Source organism: Anolis carolinensis, chromosome 1, assembly GCF_035594765.1.
Source record: "Anolis carolinensis isolate JA03-04 chromosome 1, rAnoCar3.1.pri, whole genome shotgun sequence".
Lineage (NCBI taxonomy): Eukaryota > Metazoa > Chordata > Lepidosauria > Squamata > Dactyloidae > Anolis > Anolis carolinensis.
In genome coordinates, this window is record NC_085841.1 from 157,099,592 (window position 1) to 157,124,170 (window position 24,579).

The 24,579-nt window shown below is 41.4% G+C and overlaps 1 protein-coding gene across 3 annotated transcripts in view; it reads right to left on the bottom strand.

Moving 5' to 3' along the window:
• Nucleotides 1-1,119: 1,119 nt before the first annotated feature.
• The window catches only part of adgrf5 (adhesion G protein-coupled receptor F5), a 78,934-nt gene continuing 55,474 nt past the window's right edge, over nucleotides 1,120-24,579 (bottom strand). For all 3 annotated transcript variants that reach the window (XM_062957128.1, XM_062957123.1, XM_062957114.1), the window contains 6 exons: nucleotides 22,959-23,138; nucleotides 9,783-11,156; nucleotides 6,697-6,738; nucleotides 6,541-6,600; nucleotides 5,416-5,500; nucleotides 1,120-3,313 (listed from right to left, as the gene is read on the bottom strand). In XM_062957128.1, the coding sequence (XP_062813198.1) occupies nucleotides 3,234-3,313; nucleotides 5,416-5,500; nucleotides 6,541-6,600; nucleotides 6,697-6,738; nucleotides 9,783-11,156; nucleotides 22,959-23,138 (1,821 nt within the window). In that variant the 3' untranslated portion in view covers nucleotides 1,120-3,233. The remainder of the gene's footprint in view (nucleotides 3,314-5,415; nucleotides 5,501-6,540; nucleotides 6,601-6,696; nucleotides 6,739-9,782; nucleotides 11,157-22,958; nucleotides 23,139-24,579) is intronic.

A 24,579-nucleotide genomic window follows, 5' to 3' on the forward strand; every position in this document is an offset into this window, starting at 1 on the left:
CCAGCGGACCCCTAGAACAAAATAAGGTCCATGGTCTCACCGTTACTACACTGTTGCAACGAGAGTAACTGGTCTTGCGAAACTGTCTTATAGTGCCGAGGCAACTGGGATGTCAGGAGGGGAGAGGCTAACTACCCATGAAAGGCACAATAAAGAGCCTCCGGACTGCTGATTCTCCTCCTCCTCCCTCCCCCTGAGTGGAGCCTTGGTGTCTTTGTTGCATTGGCCATTGCATTGGATAGACCACATCAGCTCTAGATTATTAAATATGGTTATCTGTGGGCGAGCAGATCGCAACTACTGAATGGCATATGTTCTGTATCAGAAACTAGAGCTCATGTGGTCTATCCAATGCAATTTTCTGAATCAGCACCTCAAATAACCAAATTGTATCTAAAGTTGACCAAAAACTGATTCGTAACCCTTTTAGTACTAATGTTGGAGAGTTGTTCCTGATCAAAGTGGTCCCTAGTCAAAAAAGGTTGGAAACCACTGGTATAAAAACATTTGAAATCCTTTCTACAGTTTTGGTCACCAAACCCGGGAAAAAAATCATATTTCATTGAACCAAAGATGCAAATTTCCCTGTTTAATGGGCTTCATAATCACGGTGTGTCTTAGATTCAATTGTACCCCCCCCCCCCCAAAAAAAAACAACAACACTATTTTGCCTTCAAGAGATGAGGAAGGTCCCGAATCCCAAACCATGCTGCCAAGCCCCCACCATTCTGTCCTCAGCCAGATGGCTGTCTACTGCCTGGCTGAGCTAAGCACTGCTTCCTGGTTCCACTGCCTCCCCAACAAGCTCATAGCATTAAATAAGATAGACTCATGTAGAGAAGACGATTTCCAGGTTTCTTCACAATCCCTCCTCACCTTACAGGAAAGAGTGCACTAAAAAGCCACATTGAAACAAAAAAGTATTATGTATGCAGAGGAAATCCTTAAAACTATTTTACAGAAATGGTTCCCCCCCCCCCCCTAAAATTGAAGGTTCAAAAACGGGGGTGCTCCTTACATTTGATGGCATCATAGATTTGGGGATTTATTTATTGTGTCAGAAGCAAATTGAGACTACAGTTATCATGTATTAAAAAACCCAGAAACAAAGTTTAAAACTTGCATTATACTAGATTTTATTTGACCAGAAGCTGGCCACTGAGTGCCTCTGGTGTTGCTGTGAGAAGGTCCTCCAATGTGCATGTGGCAGGGCTCAGGCTGCATTGTAGTAAGTGGCCTGTGGTTTTCTCTTCTTCACACTTGCATGTTGTGGACTCCACTTTGTAGCCCCATTTCTTAAGTTTGGCTGTGCATCTCATGGTACCAGAGCACAGTCTGTTCAGCGCCTTCCCAGTTGTCCAGTCTTCTGTGTGCCCAGGAGGGAGTCTCTCATCCAGAATCAGCCACTGATTGAGGCTCTGGGTTTTAGCCTGCCACTATTGGACTTGCACTTGCTGAGGTGTTCCTGCAGGTATCTCTGTAGATCTTAGGAACCTGTGTCTTGATTTAAGACATTGGCATGCTGCCTGATATCTGAACAGAGGATGGGCCAGAGATGTCAATACCTTGGTCCTTCATTACTGGCTGCTACTTTCCAATGGATATCAGGTTGTGCAATAACAACTAAACAGTATAATCTCTCCGGTGGTGTAGGACGTAGGCATCCAGTGATAATGTGACATGTCTCATTAGGAGCCACATCCATGATAGATTTTGGGAAATATGATAGCATAGAGCTAGAAATGTATAGAAAATGGCAATAAAAAATAACCAGGAAACTGGAAAAAAATACTTTGTGAGGAGCTATTATGAAGTGAACTCAGACAAAAGGTACAGTAGAGTCTCACTTATCCAACACTCGCTTATCCAACGTTCTGGATTATCCAACGCATTTTTGCAGTCAATGTTTTCAATATATCATGATATTTTGGTGCGAAATTGGTAAATACAGTAATTGCTACATAGCATTACTGCGTATTGAACTACTTTTTCTGCCAGATTTGTTGTATAACATGATGTTTTGGTGCTTAATTTGTAAAATCATAACCTAATTTGATGTTTAATAGGCTTCTCCTTAATCTCTCCTTATTATCCAACATATTCGCTTATCCAACGTTCTGCTGGCCCGTTTATGTTGGATAAGTGAGACTCTACTGTATATAGAACACTATCTGATGAAGAAGGGCATGGAGATTTCCCCCACTTTTCTTAGTAATAATACTAGAACCTAGTGACCAGTCAATGGAGATAAATGAAGAAAGATTCAGTGAAACAGTGGGACTTGCTTCCAAGAAATGTAGTTGTGATTGCCAATTTTGACAACTTGAAAGAAGGATTTAAAAACTGTATAAGGCTATCAATGAGTAGTCTATCAGTTAAGATAACAAGTGTGAACTGTAAATAGTTACAAAAATTCATATTTCTTTTAAACAAAAAAATGTTGAAATGACTGGAGGGCATTGCTTAGGGCAGAGCACTTTGCAAGCATCTTTTATTAAAGATCATTATAAATATATCTTTATATTAAATAACATTAATTTTAGTAAAAGAAGTGTAACTGGAAAAAATCTGATAGTACAAAAATAAAGTGCTTTTGATTGTATAGTAGACCATTCACATGATTGACACAGATCTTTCACATACTGACATATTGCTCAATATCACAAAGAAATTTCACTATTTTCCAGTATGCTTAGGACCACATCCTGAAATAAGGATCATGATGTGGACTGCAGTCTCATATCCTGCCATGGGAATAATTCCCATGAAACAGAGGCTTACCTCTGAACTGACATACACAGGATTCAATGGAGGTGTCTTAACCATTAGAAAAACTAATATGCAAATGCCTCAGCCAACCATGAAAATAATAGTTATAGAAATCCTTATGTCTGTCTGGGCACATATTTTGATATAAGTGAAGTAGATATCCCTCATTTATGAATCCTAAGTTAGGATCACCAGATGTAATGCACAACTATCAAGTCAACCATTTTCTCTATGTGGAATGAATGGTTACCAACACCTTGGCGCACAGAGAACATCCAACGTCTTGAAGCACTACAGTTCTAACATGAAAATGGTACTGAAAGGAGTCGTCCGTGCATCATTAGCAATGAAATAATATATTCAGTTAACAAATCATAGTTCTATGGAAAGTCGAATGTATCATTCTCAACTTCTTGTTTGTTGCTTGATCTGCATTCTGAATCTTTGAACCCTTATGCATGTGTTCATGTCAACAAAGAATATGCCTTTGAAGTATTTTCAGAAGATGAAGATGTTGATTCTGTAGAAGAAACTTGATATTTTCCTGCAGAACAAAATAATATGGTTGTGCTCAGTTATTGTAAATATAGTAATTCCATACTTCATATAGAACAACTGTGCCTTTCTTCTTTTGGCTATTCTAATACCTGCATATTAAAATGCCATAACTAGAGCAAATCAAATTGCAAAAAAAATGCTATACTGAATAATATGCTTTTAAAATCTTACCATATATCAATTATTTTTTCACAAATGTGTTAGCCTGAATTGCTCAAGACTGTCCATAGTTAAACAGGCATTTCAGTTTTCGTATCTTGGTTCAAGTTGTAATCCCACCTTTCTGCCCAGGACCCAGGTGGCTTCTGTAATGAGGATCTTCCCCAATTATATATTAATTATATATTAGGGGAATGGTGCCTTGGAAGCACCCCTAAATAATGAAACAGTTCAGATGATATATTTGCCACAATCAAACTATGCTAGCATCCTTTTAAACAAATAAACCACTGCACCTTCAATGCCAATTTTAATTTGTTATCAGATGTCCTGCACCCACCAGTATTTTTGCAAAGGTTATACTTGAAAGTTCTAGTGCCTGCCCAAGACAGTTAGATCAGGAGTACTATGATGACGACGACGACTACTACTACTACTACTACTATTACTACTTATTTATTTATTTATTTATTTATTTTATGACACAGCAAACAAGATAGAAAGACGCTGGCAGAAACCAGTGCAGGTGGTCCCGGTGGTGATGGGCACACTGGGTCCCTTGCCAAAAGATCTCAGCCGGCATTTGGAAACAATAGACATTGACAAAATTACGATCTGCCAACTGCAAAAGGCCACCCTACTGGGATCTGCACGCATCATCCGAAAATACATCACACAGTCCTAGACACTTGGGAAGTGTTCGACTTGTGATTTTGTGATACGAAATCAATAATAATAATAATAATAATAATAAGTGGCTAACTGTACAGATATCATATGACTATGAAGCAAAGTTTGACCAAATATTATCAATAAGACTTAAGGGGAAACACATCAATACTATTGCTTAATGGGGCTGGATCCTTAGGTAGGAGTGACTATGTTCTCCTGGAGTTTGTTAAGCAGCAAGCACAGTAAGACATGCAATTTAGGACCCCTCCAGATGGGCTGCAGGATCATGGCAATTCTGACGGTAAACGTCCAGCGTGTGGGAACCTGTTGGCCCAAGCCCCACACGGTCCTGGTTTCCCCCCTACCTTATCACATGGGGGGAAGCTTCCGCCAGCCAGCTTGTCCTGTGGAGGGCAATGCAACCACAGGAAGCTTCCCGTGTTGCCACCACCACTTTTTCGGCAGTGGCTCCACTTCCACAGCAGTTTTGCCACAGAAGTACTTCTCTGGTGTGTGATGGGAGCTGGCAAGCTCAGTGGCAAACCTGCTACAGAACCAGAGTAACTGCCAAAATTTGCCCCATGTCAAAAGGTCCCTAGACTTTCAGAAAGCTAATTTCAATAAATTTGAGAAAATGCTATGTATGATCATGTGTTCAGGCATACTAAAACAAAGTTCATGATAGATGAGAGTTTCTTTTAAAAATGAGATATTGAAGGCACTATTTCAAATAGTTCCAACGAGGAGGTTGCCTGAAGAAACAAGGATGGGTGTTTAAAGAACTTTCAGAGGAGCTAATATTTAAAAGAGACAAGAAATGGGAAAAGGATAATTTCATGAAAGAGGAATTCAAAGGGAAACAGTCAGAAAAGCGTAACCAGCGCATGCTTGTTAGAGAGGATAAAACAATAAAAATGACTTTTTATGTCCATAACATAATGGACAAAAGACTATAATTCTTGGCAAGGCAGAATGCAGTGGGAAAAGGGGATGGCTGCATTCCAGGTGAATAGACTTAATCAAGGAAGCCACCGCAGCCCCCACTTTGCAAGATCTGAGCAGAGCTGTTGATAACAGGGTGACTTGGAGGTCTCTCATTCCTAGGGTCCCCATGAGTCAAAGCTGACTTGCTCAAAGTCAGTGACAAGAACAGTAATGTTCCTATGCTCTGTGCATTTGAAAATCCAGTTAATGAGAGAATCTAAAAATTACACAAGGATATTGCATGTAAGTCACTAAAGGCTTCTTGTCACTTACCTGCTTTACCAAACAAGTTGTTTAAAGTTTTTGAAAAGGGAGAACTGATGGAAAGCATAGGTGCTGACATGCCCTGGGATGTTGACTGCAAGATGAAAATACACATCAACAAAAAGTTAGCATTTTCAACAAAACTTGCGTTTTGTTATTTTTACTTATAATACTACACTTTGTTTATATTCCGCTTTATCTCCCCGCAGGGATTCAGAGCGGATTACAGAATATAAATAGAAATCAAGCATTCAATGTCTTTTACACAGTGAACAACAACACACAATAGACAGACAAAGCACAATAGACAGAAAGGTAAAGGCCTTCCCCTTTTCATCTCCGGCATCTGGAGGTGATGCTCAACTCCGGCCATGGGGAGATGATCATGTTCCATTTTTCCATGCCAAGGAGCCTGTTAGGTGTAGACATCTCCAATCGCGTTACTGGCATGTCTGCATATCTGCATGGGGCACCCTTTTACCTTCCTGCCAAGGCGGTACCTATTGATCTACTCGCATTATATGCTTTCGAACTGCTAGGTTGGCAGAAATTAGGGCTGATAGTTGGGAGCTCACACCAACTCACGGCTTCGAACTGCCAACTCTCCGGTTGGCAGATTTCCTGGAGCTAGTGGTTTAACCCGCTGCGCTATTTCATATTTTTGAAATTTTAAACAAACATGGCCTAACTGGAAGTAAGCCACACCCAGACCAATGAGACTTACTTTTAAATATATATCAACAATAACATGATAATTACAGAAAGCAAAACAGAAACTTTTCTCATGTTTTTTATTTGCAAAATATACTGTGAAATGCTGTCAAATAAAAGAAAGGGGAAATCTAGAGGAAGAGTTTCATTTCACACATTGATGAAGTGTGTACAGCGATGGGAATCACATGGCCCTCCAGACAGTAGGCCACCTCAATTCCCAGAATTCCACACTATGGTCTATAATGGATAAGCTACTGGGACTTGAAGTCCAACAACACCTGGAGGGCTACATGTTTTCCTTCTCTGCTCATGAAAGGTAGCCTTTGCGTGAGTAGTTGACATTTTCTGCAACCAAAATGTAACATTTGGACCCAACTCCTCCTTCATCTCTATACAATTTTCATCTCTATAGAATTTTACCTTTGTTTGCTGTGAGCTCCATCTGGAAAGAGAAGCTTTATTCAGCAGAACTTCTCGTACCTACATGATGGAAACAAGAAGAATTAAAACCATTATCTAGTCATATTTACAACTTAATTTAATCAAATAAAAATTAAGAATTAATTATCTTCCTACCTTTCTATCCCAGAGAGTTCCACAGAGGAAAATGAATAATCCCTGAAAAATACTTGCAGGTTAGAATTGCATACAATATTCTAGACACTCATGTACAAATGCACCCAAAAGGCTTTCTAGTATCATTCTAGACAAATGAAGAACAGCATTTATTAACTCTGACATACACAAAAGAAATAAAAAATTATATCTAGAGAGAAAAATTAACAAAATCTGAATTACCTTGCATACCAATACATCAGCAGAACTAGTCTCAAGAACATGAGCAAAGGACACAAACTTATTGAAATAAAAAGTCATTCACATACACAAAGCTGTTCTTCAGGTCAAATGAGAGGAGCCCTTGGTGGTGCAATGGGTTAAACCCTTGTGCCAGCAGGACTGCTGGCCAATAGGTTGGTGGTTCAAATCCGGGAAGATCAGGTGAGCTCCCCATGCAGGGATATGAGAGAAGTCTCCCACATCAAACATCTGGGCGTCCCCTGGGTAATGTCCTTGCAGACAGCCAATTCTCTCACACTAGAAGCGACTTGTAGTTTGCTGGTGCTGCAAATGGGATTACAATCTTATTGCCTGTCTTTTACTATCTTTTGTTCCCACAGGGCTAGGAAGGGGATTGGTGTGTGCATACATTGAGATTTCTTTGGGCCACCTGAACTAGCAATAGAAGAAACACCAGAGAAAAACTAGGCTGAGAAAAATCAATGTCACTTTTTCATCTGTTTTCTGACATTTTTTGCCTGATGAAGCAGCCAGTGAAAACTTCCAGGAGTATGTCAGATTGTTGGTTGGTCCCTGTGACTGCCCCGTTGCAGGAAAGTGACACCAGAATCTGGGCAAATTGTTTTCAAGATACAGGAGGTTTGAGGGTTAATGCACTGTAGTTCTCGGATCCTCTCTGAACAAGCATGTTGCCATGCTTTTGGCAGAGCTCCCAGGAGGAGGGGAGAGGGTACAATGGGGAACAATGGCATAAAACCATTGCACCCCATTGCGAGAGAACCTTGCACTTAAAATTAAATGCAATGAGACTCTTCACGCAGCCTCTTTCTCTAACAAACGGAAGCTTTAGCTTGATTTTATAAAAACATTCAGTATGATGATGAGACCTACACTTCTAACAACATATTTTTTGGCATGTTGTAGCTGAACTATTTTGCAACAGCCAGTCATTGGCAACTGGGAATGCCACTGGGTAGAAATGTGTCTGGCCTGGTGACATGCCTCTCTGTGGGGAGGGGACAGGGCTTTCTTCTCTAATCTTTTGTGCCCCATCTAAAACCACCCCGCTAGTATCAAGCTCACTCTCAAAAAAGAAAAAAGAGCAAGTGGGCAAATGGGTTTTGGGCGATGCCTTTCACACTAGCTCCATCCTGGTTTTACTCATCACACTTTCGTCAACACAGGTGCAGGCGAAATCTAAACCTACACTTGTTCATGTCTCTGTTTTGGCTCATGTGGGAAGAGACAAAGGAGGACAAATTTCACTCTGTATGGAGACCTTGAGACCACCCACACTGTGGAATTAATACAGTTTGACATCACTTTAACTGTCATAGCTCCATCCTATGGAATCCTGGAATTTGTACTTTGTTGTGGCGCCAGAGCTCTCTGACAGAGAAGTGTAAATACCATATGTACTTTCATCTAATGCTCACCTTTTGGGGATTTACAGTGATACTTGGTTTAAGAGTTTGATTCGTTCCATGATCGAGCTCTTAACTTTAAACACTCTTATCTCAAAGTGCATTTTCCCATTGAAATGCTATTAATCCATTATGGCCCACTGAAACACCCCTTCCCCTTTTTGGTTACATACAGTAGAGTCTCACTTATCCAACACTCGCTTATCCAACGTTCTGGATTATCCAACACATTTTTGTAGTCAATGTTTTCAATATATCGTGATATTCTGGTGCTAAATTCATAAATACAATAATTACTACATAGCATTACTGCGTATTGAACTACTTTTTCTGCCAAATTTGTTGTCTAACATGATGTTTTGGTGCTTCATTTGTAAAATCATAACCTAATTTGATGTTTAATAGGCTTTTCCTTAATGCCTCCTTATTATCCAACATACTCGCTTATCCAACATTCTGCCAGCCCGTTTATGTTGGATAAGTGAGACTCTACTGTACTTTTAAATAAGAAAATGTACTTTATAAATAACAAGATATACATGCACATTCACATTGAACAATAAAAAAGGAAGATCAACTTTAAAATGGTAGAAGCACAAAGTTGTGGCAAAGAAGCACAAAGTACAAAGTGAAGAGGCAGAAGCATCGTTTCCTTCATACTGTACTCATTCCAGCTCCCCCCCCCCTCTCTTCATGAAGCCAAACAGATCAGGAATAAAAACCACACACAATCAACTAACCCAAAGTTTCTCACAGCGGACAAGAGCAAAGCGGACAGCAATCTCCCAAAGCGGACCAGAGCATGAGGCATGGAGGCTGCTCTCTTGAAGCCCTTAAGCCCTGTATTCCCACGCTAGCACTCCCTCTCGCAGTAACTCTTAACTCAAAATGCTGTTTGTATGTCAAAGTGAAACCCAGGCCGAGCACCAGCTCTGAACTCAAAATGCTCTTCAGTTGGGATGCTCTTAAGTCAGAGTTCCACTGTATTATGCCAAAATCGAGGTGTGCATTAGACTGGAAGGCGCCTTAGAATTGCTTATATCAGATTAGTTTAGAAAGATAGTTCCAGAATTTTGAGGGTAGGATAACAATTCCAGGACTCTAATGGTACATCTATACTGTAGAATTAATGCAGTTTGACATCACTTTAACTGCTATGGCTCAATGCTGTGGAATCCATGGGAATAGTAGTTTAACCAATGATGGCACATTACCAAACTACAACTCACTGGATTTCAAAGCAGTGAGCCATAAGAGACAAAAGCAGTGTCAAACTGCTTTAATTTTACAGCTTCATTGAATGTCATCGTATCAAAAAGAAACCCTGTGCAAATTATTTTTCACACCCCCAATAAAGCAATGGCATGTGCATTCTGATAGAGCTCAAGAAAACTGTGACATTTTATCTGCTACATATAAAAATAGCTGGTATCTACTTACCTGAAAAGCATTGAAAATGGTAAATAATATGTGGAATATGCATGGGCTTCCTGGTACGACTGTGGCAAGACCAAATCCCCACGTAAGGCCTAACAGAGGTGTTAGAACACCAATACTCTTGGCGATACGATACAAAGATTTCTTTTCTTCACTTATTGATTTTTCCCCAATGGAACGTCTTGGTATTTTTGCTATAACCACGATAGTAACTATAGCATTAATAGCAACAATGACCATAGCCGGAATGACTAAGGCCAAAAGAGCTTTGCTTTCTTCCCAGTTGAGCAAGCAGATATCTTTCTTTGTGTAAGTCTCAGATGAAATAGTACTGGCTATTGTAATGACTGATATAGCCAGAGGGCAAAGGTATCCCAAGCAGAAACCTACAGTTTTCATGAGAGTCTTGCTTGCATTATGTAAAATAAAGACCAGGTGGTAGAAGAGCATAAGGCCCAACGTGAGCATCCAGAAGAAGACACAGAGGTAGAAATAGTGAGTGAAGAATGTTGCTGCTATGCAGATTGGCCGCCCTAATTTTTCATTTCTACTATCCATTATTGCAACCACCAGGAACCAGATATCTGCAATTAGGAGAGAAATGGCAATGTTCAGAATGCAAACATGGCGCATGTAAGATATTCTTGTTTTGGTCACTGATTTCCAGACAACAAGTTCAATTCCAATGCAGGCCATCAGGCTTAGTATTGAAATACCCAAGCCAATGTATGTCAAGTAAGTCAGTGCGTCGCTGCATGGGTCCTCATGGCTAGGAGACATCAACACAGAGAATGACGTCAGATGGTTACAAGTGCAAATTATATTGTCCCCATCCTCTCTGCTTTCACAGCCTGTGCTATCCCAGCCGCCTCCATCTGCTGTGAAATTAAAATTCCAAAAGACACACTGTGGATTTCTTAGGGTTTTTTCACGTTTTGTAAATACCATATCGATCTGGAAATCTTCCTTCAATTTGTTGTTGTCACTCACTACAGTTGAGAGAACCAGACCATTGACTACTGGTCCGTCTGTCTTATTGGACTGGGCAATAATATGGTCCAAAGTTGAGTAAGCCACGCTGATGATGGTGAAAGCTGATGTCTCGTTTTTAAGTTTTGTTTCATTGATTAGCACACCACCACTAAGCCTTGAGGGTTCTGAAAATGTAAAACTCTTGTTATATTCTTCTCCTGGATCAACAACTGCTCCTTCAAGCTGAATGTTGCCATATCTGACTGGAGGAATTGTGTTATTGACAGGTTGGAGGGACCTGGAAAATTGCTCCACTGAATCTAGTAGTTGAGAGCTTCCATTCTTAAAATCATTCCACGTTCCTGTTGGAGCACTCATAATGGTATCTACCGTAGACAAAAAATTCTGTAATAGTGAGAAAACAAACAATCATTATACAAGATAAATAACAGAAATGGGATTGTACATAAAGCAATGGTTCCGTCTCAATTTACCCTAATCCACCAAATCCTTACATTTCAAATGGATTATTAAGTACAGATATGAGTTTTAAAGGCCATTTTAGTGTTTTAATTGTATTTTAATTCTGTTTTTACCACACTGTTACTATTTAATTGTTTTTAATTTTTGTATTGCACTTTTCAAATTTGTCTAGTGTGGATTGTTAGCTGCCATGAGTCCCCATGGGAAGAAAGGCAGGGTATAAATAAAGTTAATGATGATGATGATGATGATGATTATTATTATTATTATTTTAACTACATTTTGATACAGTTAAACTCAAAAAAGGATCAGTGTAGTGAATAACTACATTATTATCTAGGAAGGCACAGCAACCATCTGCACATCCCTAAAACTCAGGCCAGGAAACAGATTAGCCTGTGGCAACCAAATGATGCCACAGACTAATGCAGTTTTACCCAGATTATACCTGGAAATCCAGGTTGACTCCAGGCTAAAAAATACCTGAGAAGATGCGTACCTTCCAACCATCCCTTCTGTATGGGCTCCAGTAGCCCCGGGGAGCTCCCTGCCTCCTGTTTCAGCTTAAAATATATCTGTTAGGCCTCCAAACAGAGACATGAGGCTTATAAAGAGGTTTGTCGTGATAAATTAAAAAAAACCCCCACAGAATAGTATCAGAACCCTTTATGACCTCAGACGGAGGAAGAATCAGCAGCATGCTCCACTTCGCTGCCCTTTTAAGCACAGAGTCTGCCGGCTCCCATTACACGACACATAGATTCTTCCAGAGGGGCTCCATGCTTAAAAAGGCAGGGAAGTGGAGTATGCCACCGCTACATCAACACCCCCTGGGATGATCAGCTGGGTGAGTCGGGCGATGCAAGGTGTAGGGCAATGGGTTCCCTACATCCCCCAACGTGCCTTGCCAGAATCGCCACAACATGTGGCAATTCTAGCAGCCTTTATGATAAAGTTGTTAGTCTCTCAGTACCCTCTGCCATAGATCTCAAGGGAGCTGTTACGGAACAAATGAATTTCAAAGAAAGACTGGAAAGGGAAAGGTCTGAACTGGTCTACATTCACAATTTTTTGTGTCTGTTTGAATCATTTTTATTACATACTCAGTAAACAAATCTACAAATAAATACTCAATATATTATCAATATAAACACTTCAAACACTAAAACAATACAGTAGAGTCTCACTTATCCAACGTTCTGGATTATCCAACACATTTTTGTAGTCAATGTTTTCAATATAACATGATATTTTGGTGCTAGTTTTGTAAATACAGTAATTACAACATAACATTACTGCATATTGAACTACTTTTTCTGTCAAATTTGTTGTAGAATATGATGTTTTGGTGCTTAATTTGTAAAATCATAACCTATTTTGATGTTTAATAGGCTTTTTCTTAATCTCTCCTTATTATCCAACATATTCGCTTATCCAATGTTCTGCTGGCCCGTTTATGTTGGATAAGTGAGACTCTACTGTACTAATATTCTTCAAACGCCTTCAAGCTTAGTCTTCTCACTTCTCTTCATTTTCATTAAGAATACTCATAGTATTCTTAACCACAAATAAATAGATTGGTTTTGGCATAAATATAACCCACCCCCCAAAAAACATATATTCTACAGTATTGTTAACTTATATATGACAAAATTTATCTGACTGCTTCCAGGTTCTACACCAGCTCAACCAATAAAAAGATGTGGTACCATCAGAGTTGTTCAGAGGTTTCAAAAATCTTATTTCAAAGTTAACCTTAAGAAATGGGGCTACAAAGTGGAGTCCATGACATGCAAGTGTGGAGAAGAGTAGACCACAGACCACCTACTACAATGCAGCCTGAGCTCTGCCACATGCACAATGGCGGACCTTCTTACAGCAACACCAGAGGCACTCCAAGTGGCCAGCTTCTGGTCAAGGGACATTTAGTACAATACCAAGTTTTTAACGTTGTGTGTGGGTTTTTTTATACATCATAACTGTTTTCTCAATTAACTCCTGACACAATAACTAAATCTCAGAGCTTGGTTCCTAATTCTTATGATCTGGTGCTGATGTTATGTCTAATGTTCTCTCTCAAAGGGAGGATCAAATTAAAAATTGCTCAACCTCCCAGTTCAATATAAGTTCTGGTTTCTAAATGTCAACTTTCCAATTATGTAATCCAGTCAAGAAATACTGTAATTCAGAAATGTAGTTTATTATTCAGAAATGTAGTCCTATTTGCTAGTCCATTATCGTGTCAAATAGGAAATCTAGCAGCAATTTTTATCCAAAAGAGAAAGACTGAATTCAGGGCGGGCCCTAGGTAATATTCAAGTGTAAGCGAACAGAATCCCCCCCCCCCCCCACCACAACCAATCACTGAAAAATAAAAGCGTTGGATAAGCGAAAATGTTGGATAATAAGGAGGGATTAAGGAAAAGCCCATTAAACATTAAATTACATTATGATTTTACAAATTAAGCACCAAAACATCATGTTTTACAACAAATCAACAGAAAAAGCAGTTCAATACACAGTAACGTTATGAAGTAATTACTATATTTACGAATTTAGCACCAAACATTGAACAGGGATATAGGGCAGTGTGGACTCAGATAACCCAGTTCAAAGCAGATATTGTGGGTTATTCTACTTTGATATTCTGGGTTATACGACTGTGTGGAATAATACATTTTCTAAATTGTTGCTATTTTAATGCTTATGGTCTGCTTTGGAGCATTTTTAGAGAGGAAAAGGTGGCATACAGAATAAATAAATATAAGTAAAAGGTAAAGGTTTTCTCCTGATTTAAGTCTAGTTGTGTCCAACTCTGTGGGTTGGTGCTTATCTCCATTTCTAAGCTGAAGAGCCAGTGTTGTCCATAGAAACCTCCAAGGTCATGTGGCCGACATGATGCATGGATCACCATTACCTTCCTGCCAGAGCAGTACCTATTGATCTACTCACATTTGCATGTATTCGAACTGCTAGGAAACCCGAGAGGTTTCCTAAGGAGTCATAGGATCCTAGTATGGGAGAAAGCTCCACACGGTCAACAGGTGGCCATCCAGCTTTTGCTTTAAAGCAGGCATGGGCAAACTTGGGCCTTCCCTCTAGGTGTTTTGGACTTCAACTCCCACAATTCCTAACAGCCTACAGTACAGCATTTTAGTATTATATATTATTATATTGTACTAGACTATACTGCAATATTATTAGTAACGTTACATGTAATATATAATATACAGTAGAGTCTCACTTATCCAACGTTCTGGATTATCCAACGCATTTTTGTAGTCAATGTTTTCAAAACATTGTGCTATTTTGGTGCTAAATTCGTAAATACAGTATTTACTACATAGCATTACTGCGTATTGAACTACTTTTTCTGTCAAATTTGTTGTATAACATGATGTTTTGGTGCTTAATTTGTAAAATCATAACCTAATTTGATGTTTAATAGGCTTTTCCTTAATCCCTCCTTATTATCCAACATATTCACTTATCCAATGTTCTGCCGGCCAGTTTATGTTGGATAAGTGAGACTCTACTGTACCATTATAATAGTGTATTATTATTATATTGTATTATTATTATATTGTATTACATTATTATAATATTATTATCACTATTATATGCATATACAATATATTATTTTATCAGTATAGCATATTAGTATTATATATTATTACTAGCTGTGCCCGGCCATGCGTTGCTGTGGCGTTGTCTGGTGGTGTTGGTGAGAAATTTGAGTTAGTGGTGGTATTGAATGTCTGTTGTATGGTTGTCTTTATGTTTAGTATGTACAGTAGAGTCAGGCCTCTCTTAGTATACAGCCATCTTCTTTCTATGTGAAAAAGATAAGCAAACACTCTAAAGGTTCCAAACATAAAAAGAGATGTGACATGTAAAGGCCACAGAAATAGTCAGGCCTCTCTTAGTATACAGCCATCTTCTTTCTATGTGAAAAAGATAAGCAAACACTCTAAAGCAGGGGTCCCCAAACTAAGGCCCGGGGGCCGGGTGCGGCCCTCCAAGGTCATTTACCTGGCCCCCGCCCTCAGTTTTATAATATAATATTTTATATAATTTTAATAATATAATATATTGTATACATATAATATTGATAATAATACCATATAATAATATTAATTATATGTTATATATTACATATAATATTACAGTATAGTGGTATAGTTCAATATAGTAATATATAATGCTAATATTGTGCTATGCTAATAATATCATATATTGTATGTACATACAGCTGCTCTGAGTCCCCTTCAGGGTGAGAAGGGCGGGATATAAATGTAGTAAATGAAAAAATAAATAATTAGACTTAGGCTCGCCCAAAGTCTGAAATGACTCGAAGGCACACAACAACAACAACAATCCTAATTAACTTGACTATCTCATTGGCCAGAAGCAGGCCCACACTTCCCATTGAAATCCTGATAGGTTTATGCTGGTTACAATTGTTTTCATTTTTAAATATTGTATTGTTCTTTCATTGTTGTTGTTGTTGTTGTTTTGCACTACAAATAAGACATGTGCAGTGTGCATAGGAATTTGTTCGTTTTTTTTTCCAAATGATAATTCGGAAGGATTGTGGATCGGCCCTCTGCTTTAAAAGTTTGAGGACCCCTGCTGTAAAGGTTCCAAACATAAAAAGAGATGTGACATGTCAGGGCCACAGAAATAGTCAGGCCTCTCTGAGTATAGAGCTATCTTCTTTCTATGTGAAAAAGATAAGCAAACACTCTAAAGGTTCCAAACATAAAGAGAGATGGGACATGTCAGGGCCACAGAAATAGTCAGGCCTCTCTGAGTATAGAGCTATCTTCTTTCTATGTGAAAAAGATAAGCAAACACTCTAAAGGTTCCAAACATAAAAAGAGATGTGACATGTCAGGGCCACAGAAATAGTCAGGCCTCTCTGAGTATAGAGCTATCTTCTTTCTATGTGAAAAAGATAAGCAAAACACTCTAAAGGTTCCAAACATAAAGAGAGATGGGACATGTCAGGGCCACAGAAATAGTCAGGCCTTTCTGAGTATAGAGCTATCTTCCTTCTATGTGAAAAAGATAAGCAAACACTCTAAAGGTTCCAAACATAAAAAGAGATGTGACATGTCAGGGCCACAGAAATAGTCAGGCCTTTCTGAGTATAAAGCTATCTTCTTTCTATGTGAAAAAGATAAGCAAACACTCTAAAGGTTCCAAACGTAAAAAGAGATGGGACATGTAAGGGCCACAGAAATAGTCAGCCTCTGCAAACATTAGGATTGTATGATGTTGTTGTTATTATTATTGAGAGGCTGGGTGGCCATCTGTTGGGAGTGCTTGGATTGTGTCCTGCATGGCAGATCGTGGGAGGTGTTTGCTGGCCCTGATTGTTTAGTGTCTGGCATTCCCGTGTTTTAAGAGTGTTGTTTTTTATTTGGTGTTGTGATTTTAAGCTTGTTAAAATATTAGGAGTCAGATTGTGTTGATTGTCATGGTTCATAGCATATATTTAAAATATAGAATATTAAAATGGGTTGGATATTGTAGAAGGTTAGAGTGGAGATAAATGGTTTGGATGATGGGCGGGCGCTAGGACCCAGGGGACAGCTTTTTCCCATTGCCTGCCTTCCCTGTTGCCGGCGGCCATGAGGGCTTCTCTTTTCCCTCCCTGGCATGGCTCCCGATGGGGCGTTGTGGGTTCTCTCCATGTGGAGGTGCGTGAAGTGATTTTGTGTTGTTTCAACCTTAAGGCGTGGATGATGGGTTGTGTTGTCCAATGTCGAGGTTGGGGGGCCCGTAGTTTAGTTGCTTTGCTCGGTGCCGCGATTCCATCACTCTTTTATATATATAGATATTGTATTAAATAATAATAATAATAATAATAATAATAATAATACATCACAAATATCACAAAAATATTAGAAAATTGGGAGGGCCCAAGTTTGCCCATGCCTGCTTTAAAGCCTCCAGAGAAGGAGGCCCTACCGTCAAGTCGGCCCTATGTAGTTTGCCCCTTCTCTCCCTGGAGTCAGAAAGAAGTACCTTCACAGCCCCCAAGACTCGCCTTGAATGCTCGGCCTCCCTGTGGGCGAAGAACACGGAGCCTCAGAGGCGAAGGGCAGCCGGCCGCATGGTGAGGGCTGCGCAGGAGGCAAGAGGGAAGGGGCAGGGCGCAAAGGCAGCGCCAAAGAGGCCCGGAGGGAGAGAGTAAGAGAGAGAGGAGAGCTGGGAGCCTTGCAGAAGGGATTTCCGGCCCCTTTGCCCGCTTTCCTTTATGCATATTCCCTCTTGCCAAATATCCACTTAAAGGAGGTCTGTTGGAAACTAGGAAAGTGGGGTTTATATATCTGTGGAATGGTGTCCCGAGTGGGAGAAAGAACTCTTTTCTGCTTGAGGCAAGTGTGAGTGTTGCAATTGGCCAGCTTGATTAGCATTAAATAGTCTTGCAGCTTCAAGGCCTGGCTGCTTCCTGCCTGAGGGAATCCTTTGTTGAGAGGTGTTAGCTGTCCCTGACTGTTTCATGTCTGGAATTCCTCTGTTTTCTGAGTGTTGTTCTTTGTTTACTGTCCTGATTTTAGAGTTTTTGTAAACACTGGTTGCCAGATTTTGTTCATATTCATGGTTATTATTTCTACTAACTCCCACAATTCCTAATGTTGCAATTGGCCACCTTGATTAGCATTGAATAGCTTTGGAGAGGGCTCAACCGGGAAGGGAAGGGGGCGGAGCAGGATGCTCGGAGCAGGGAAAGTGGTGCCAAACTGCCTCGGATCCTGCATGTAGATGCCCCTGAGGAGCACCAGGCAGTGGGAGGGGGCCTGGATGGCGGGGGAAGGTGGGAAAGGGAGGCAGGAGCAGAGCAGGAGCCCGAGACGTCACTGTAGCCTGACGCTTTCAGTTTTCCTGGAGGCTCTGGCCCCAGGACACACTTTCCCACCGTCTTCCCCTCTGGCACCTGCAGGCAGAGGATTGCTTTATTTGCGAGCGACCCTAGGAGGAGGAGGCACGGGGAGTGTGCGCACGGGGGAGCGCCTCAACTGCGCCTCCTAGACGATGGTGCCACAGGCAACTATCTGATTGGCCTCGCAGTTGAACCGCCCCTGACTGAATTGTAATTCACAGCAAAGAAAAGGCAGTAAATTAAAGCTGTATTCCAACTGAGATATGTATCCAAAAGAGAATAGAAGTATAATCCACAGCAGAAGAGTTCATAGTTCAACAAAATGTCCTTTATATTACATCCAAGAGAAATTAATAATCTCAAATAGTCAGGCTGAAACAAACACCTCTTTACAAAGCTCACTTGTTTTCTCTTTGTACCAGCTGCCACCTCTGCTACTAGTGCCAAAATTAGCCTTATAAAGAAGAGTCTTTAGTTAATCTTGTCCATGTAATGACTCTAATAAGAGTCCTTACACTAATTCTTCTTTTATGTAAATTCTAAGCAGAGGGTTCTTACACAAAGAAAGTAGGGAAAAAGCAAATGAAGGTGATAAAATTCCTACGCACACATACAACTCCTTTCTTTGAAGCTAGACAATGCTCAAATGATCCCAATCTTGTTACCCCCCCCCCCCCCAGTATCTGAAGTAATCACAGTCTTTCAAAAGGAAATTTTAAATAATGCAAATATAGTAAAATTGTTATTTGTCTTTATAAGCTTAAGGTATCAGAAGAGGGCTCATAGAATCATAGAATCATAGAATAGTAGAGTTGGAAGAGACCACATGGGCCATCTAGTCCAACCCCCTGCTAAGAAGCAGGAAATCGCATTCAAAGCACCCCTGACAGATGGCCATCCAGCCTCTGCTTAAAAGCCTCCAAGGAAGGAGCCTCCACCACGGCCCCGGGGAGAGAGTTCCACTGTCGAACAGCTCTCACAGTGAGGAAGTTCTTCCTGATGTTCAGGTGGAATCTCCTTTCCTGTAGTTTGAAGCCATTGTTCCGTGTCCTAGTCTGCAGGGCAGCAGAAAACAAGCTTGCTCCCTCTTCCCTCTGACTTCCCTTCACATATTTGTACATGGCTATCATGTCTCCTCTCAGCCTTCTCTTCTGCAGGCTAAACATGCCCAGCTCTTTAAGCCGCTCCTCATAGGGCTTGTTCTCCAGACCCTTAATCATTTTAGTCGCCCTCCTCTGGACGCTTTCCAGCTTGTCAACATCTCCCTTCAACTGTGGTGCCCAGAATTGGACACAGTATTCCAGGTGTGGTCTGACCAAGGCAGAATAGAGGGGGAGCATAACTTCCCTGGATCTAGACGCTATTCCCCTATTGATGCAGGCCAGAATCCCATTGGCTTTTTTAGCAGCCGCATCACATTGTTGGCTCATGTTTAACTTGTTGTCCACGAGGACTCCAAGGTCTTTTTCGCACACACTGCTGTCAAGCCAGGCGTCCCCCATTCTGTATCTTTGATTTCCATTTTTTCTGCCGAAGTGAAGTATCCTGCATTTGTCCCTGTTGAACTTCATTTTGTTAGTTTTGGCCCATCTCTCTAGTCTGTCAAGATCATTTTGAATTCTGCTCCTGTCCTCTGGAGTGTTAGCGATCCCTCCCAGTTTTGTGTCGTCTGCAAACTTGATGATCGTGCCTTCTAACCCTTCGTCTAAGTCGTTAATAAAGATGTTGAACAGAACCGGGCTCAGGACGGAGCCCTGCGGCACTCCACTTGTCACTTCTTTCCATGATGAAGACGACGCATTGGTGAGCACCCTTTGGGTTTGTTCGCTTAGCCAATTACAGATCCACCTAACCGTAGTTTTGTCTAGCCCACATTTTACTAGTTTGTTTGCCAGAAGGTCGTGGGGGACTTTGTCGAAGGCCTTACTGAAATCCAGGTACGCTACATCCACAGCATTCCCTGTATCGACCCAACTCGTAACTCTATCGAAAAAAGAGATCAGATTAGTCTGGCATGACTTGTTTTTGGTAAATCCGTGTTGACTATTAGCAATGACCGCATTTGTTTCTAAGTGTTCGCAGACCACTTCCTTAATGATCTTTTCGAGAATTTTGCCTGGTATTGATGTGAGGCTGACCGGACGGTAATTGTTTGGGTCGTTCTTTTTTCCCTTCTTGAAGATAGGGACCACATTCGCCCTCCTCCAATCTGCTGGGACTTCTCCCGTTCTCCAAGAACTCTCGAAGATAATTGCCAGTGGTTCTGAAATAACTTCCGCTAGTTCCTTCAGTACTCTTGGGTGTAGCTGATCTGGCCCTGGGGACTTGAATTCGTTTAGAGAGGCCAAGTGTTCCTGGACAACTTGTTTCCCTATTTGGGGTTGGATTTCCCCCAATCCTTCGTCCATTCCGTGTTGCTGAGGTTGAAGATGGCTTTCTTTTTCTGAGAAGACCGAGGCAAAGAAGGCATTAAGTAGTTCTGCCTTTTCCCTGTCCCCTGTCGCCATCACCCCATCTTCTCCTTGCAATGGCCTTATCGCCTCCTTTTTCTTCCTTTTTCTACCAACGTAAGCAAAAAAGCCTTTTTTGTTGTTTTTTATGTCCCTGGCAAGCCTGAGCTCATTTTGCGCTTTAGCCTTGCGAACCTTTTCCCTACAGGTGTTGGCTATACGTTTGAATTCTTCTTTGGTGATTTCTCCCCTTTTCCACTTCTTGTGCATGTCACTTTTGAGCTTTAGCTCAGTTAGAAGTTCTTTGGACATCCATTCTGGCTTCTTTGCACTTGTCTTATTTTTCTTCTTTGTTGGCACTGTTTGCATTTGCGCCTTGAGTATTTCACTTTTGAAAAACTCCCATCCATCCTTAACTCCCTTGTTTTTTAATATCGGCGTCCATGGAATGCCGCTCAGTAATTCCTTCATTTTTTGGAAGTCAGCTCTCTTAAAGTCCAGAATGCGTGTTTGACTTGTCTTAGTTTCAGCATTCCTTTGTATTGCAAACTGCAGGAGCACATGGTCACTTGCCCCTAAGGATCCAACCACTTCAACTGTATTGAATGTCTTCCACATTTGTTAAGATTAGATCAAGAGTTGCTGATCCCCTTGTTGCCTCTTCTACCTTCTGGACCATAAAATTATCTGCAAGGCAAGTGAGGAATTTGTTGGACTTTGTACTCTTGGCTGAGTTTGTTTTCCAGCAGATATCGGGATAATTGAAATCGCCCATGACTACTATATCTCTTCTTTGTGCCTGTTTGGTCAGCTGTTGACAGAAGGCTTCATCAAGTCCTTCATCCTGACTCGGAGGTCTGTAGTAGACACCCACGACAAGATCTTTTTGAGTCCCGGTTCCCTTGATTCTTATCCAGATGCTTTCAAGCTGGTTTCCCGGATTACAGTCTTGCATTTCTTCTGCAACGTAACTGTTTTTGACATATAAAGCTACTCCCCCTCCTCTCCCCTTTGTTCTATTTCTGTGAAAGAGGTTATAGCCCTCAATGGTTAAATTCCAGTGATGGGAGTCATCCCACCAGGTTTCAGTGATGCCTATGACATCGTATGTGTGGTGCTGTGCTAGGAGTTGGAGTTCGTCTTGCTTATTTCCCATGCTCTGAGCATTAGTGTAAAGACATGTAAGCCCCTGTGACCTCCCCTCAAACTGTTTATTTGGGATTATTGTGCTCTCTGTACTTGGTCCTTGCTGTGTTTGTGCAGCCCTCCGTTTAGCCTTTCGGCGGTTCCCTGTGGTCGTGGGTAATATAGTGTTCGCCAGGCTGTTGTTCCCCTCCCCCAGTGGCTCCATATGATCATTTGCCTGATGCAGTTCCAAAAAATGATTATTGTGAAGGAGGGAGAATGGAGGTTTCAGCCAGCTGCCCTGGAGGTCTTGAGGTCTCTTTCTGAAGTCTCTTCTGATTCTTATGGCTTGTAAAGATTCCTCTCCCTTTACCAGGAGAACGTCTGGTAAAAGTTTAAAAACCTTTACTGCAAGGTGATCCAGCGTTTCCTAGAGGCCCAGCAGGAGCTCTAAGGACCTCATCACATTGATGAGGTCCCTTGGGGTGATTCACCAGCATTCCAGGTGCCCTGTGCCCCGCCTCACTAGCAGCAGTGTTTCCTTATCACAAGTGGAGAAGCGTTGCCGCACAGTTCTCCTCGTGCTGGCCCTGTGGTTCCTTATGGAACACAGAACGCTTCCCGTGTTTTGGGCCAAGCCTCCTAGGATGCTTGTGCCCCAGTTCATCTACAGAGCCCTGCCGCAAGTTAGCGTACATGATGGGCAGCATGGAGCTCCATCAATCAGCTGTGCTGCAAGCATGCTAGGACACATGCAGCCCATCAACAGTTTTGATCGTTTAAGAAAAGCATTGGATGTCTTTAATTGAATATAGCTTTCTATATCACTGAAAATAATTCTGCCAACCAGAATGAAGCATCCACAATGAGGAGCATATGCTGAACTGCTGGACATATTTGGCTTTTGGCTCCCACAGCACAAGTGGGCAGAGTGCAGCTTTCCAGGATGGATACAGCCTTCCTTTAATGTGCCTGCCAGACCTCCTCTAGTGCTGCTCTGAAACCCCCACCCCATAGTGCACATCCAGTCATTGGCAGGATTTGCCATTTAAACCCCAAGGCCAGTTTTAGACTGGCATTTCCTATGCCTCCTATAAATGGCCCAGGAGATTAAATTATTTTTAAATACATTATAATCATTTTCCCCCCAGTATGGGCCGTAAAAGTTGAAAACTTGTGTTCTACAGCATGCTAAGTTTCATTAAGTACAGGTGGGAAAAAAGAAAGGCTCTCAGACTATTTTTTTTTTTTACTCACCTTCATTGTTGTCTGCTCTGCATTTACAGGAATAGCTGAAACCAAGCTCAGGATTTCAACAACTGCTTTCAGATTTGTAACCGAAGTGTTTAGATTTTTCTGTTCCTTTTTTACAGTTGTATTCAGATGTGCAAGGTATGTGGGCAAATTCTTCACTGACTCAGGACTAGACACCAAAGACTAGAGTGAAAATTAAATGTATCAGAAACAGAACAAATTGCAGATAAAATTGATGGTCAGTTAAATATTTAAAACATTTAAAGGTTTTCCGATGAAAAGAAAACTTTATCTACACTGACCACTGACCACTTAAGTCAATGTGTGATTCATCTGTCCCAGGGTGGCTAAACACTATGCAGAACTAATCTGCGTTAACCCTGGGAAAAACCCAAATCCTGAATTCAAGTTGTTTCCTGAACTAGGAACAGTCAAGATGACTGGACCAGTTTCTAAGAACCTCATCACATGGATGAGGTTCAGTGTTGTGATTCGCCAGCCTCTGTGGTGAATCAGAGCAGCATGGAGGCAGCAGCAGAGCAATCTTGGTGTTGTGACCGCCAGCTGACGCTTCCCAAGATGTGGGAAAGTGCCGCCACATGGCTTGAATTTGCCGACGCCCTGTTGTTCCTCACGCAACACAGGGAGACTTTTATGTTGGCAATGGTAGCGTTTCACCACACTGCCACCCCAGTTCACACATGGAGCTCCACCAGAAGTCACCCTGCATCATCTGATGGATGACATGGGGTTCCATGGGTGTACTGGGGCAGGATGCTTTTTTTTTTGCCCCATGAGATAAGGCTGTATGTGTAACGGGCTGCAGCTATCTCAATAGTCATCCTTATTCTGGGAACACAGGATAGCTGTCCCCTTTCATCCACTTCCTCTGTGTTGCTGCTGGTTACAACAACAACACGGTCACCTACCATACTCTTGGGGGTGGAGCAACCTTTAGGCAGGGCCCATGAATCATGAAGACAGCTGGGAGGAAGAAGGAGGGAGATTTGAGTGCAACTGGGCAGTAGGGTCCCTTTCAGGCCCCCAAGCAGACTCAGTCCAGCACCTGGTATGACAGATCAAGCCTGCTTAAAGAATCATGTAGAAAGATTCCTTGAATGTGGTTTCTAGAAGTAGCTTCTAGAAGATAAAGATAAATGGTATAGTGGTATTGTTTTACTATAGTCATAGGAGCCCCCGGTGGAGTAGTGGGTTAAAGCCTTGTGACTTGAAGGTTGGGATGCTGACCTGAAGGCTGCCAGGTTCGAATCCCACCCAGGGGGAGCGCGGATGAGGTCCCTCTATCAGCTCCAGCTCCATGCGGGGACACGAGAGAAGCCTCCCGCAAGGATGGTAAAAAACATCCGGGCGTCCCCTGGGCAACGTCCTTGCAGACAGCCAATTCTCTCACTCCAGAAGCGACTTGCAGTTTCTCAAGTTGCTCCTGACACACACACACACACACACAACTATAGTCATTTCCTGGTCATGAAGGAAGCAATTACTTCTGGGAGGGCACTTTTACTGTCATGGTCCATGTACCTTTTGCAGCCATACAACAGAAAAATATTGAAATGGTGCATATTTCTTTTAATTGGCCATTTACAGTGAAGATCCTACTCCC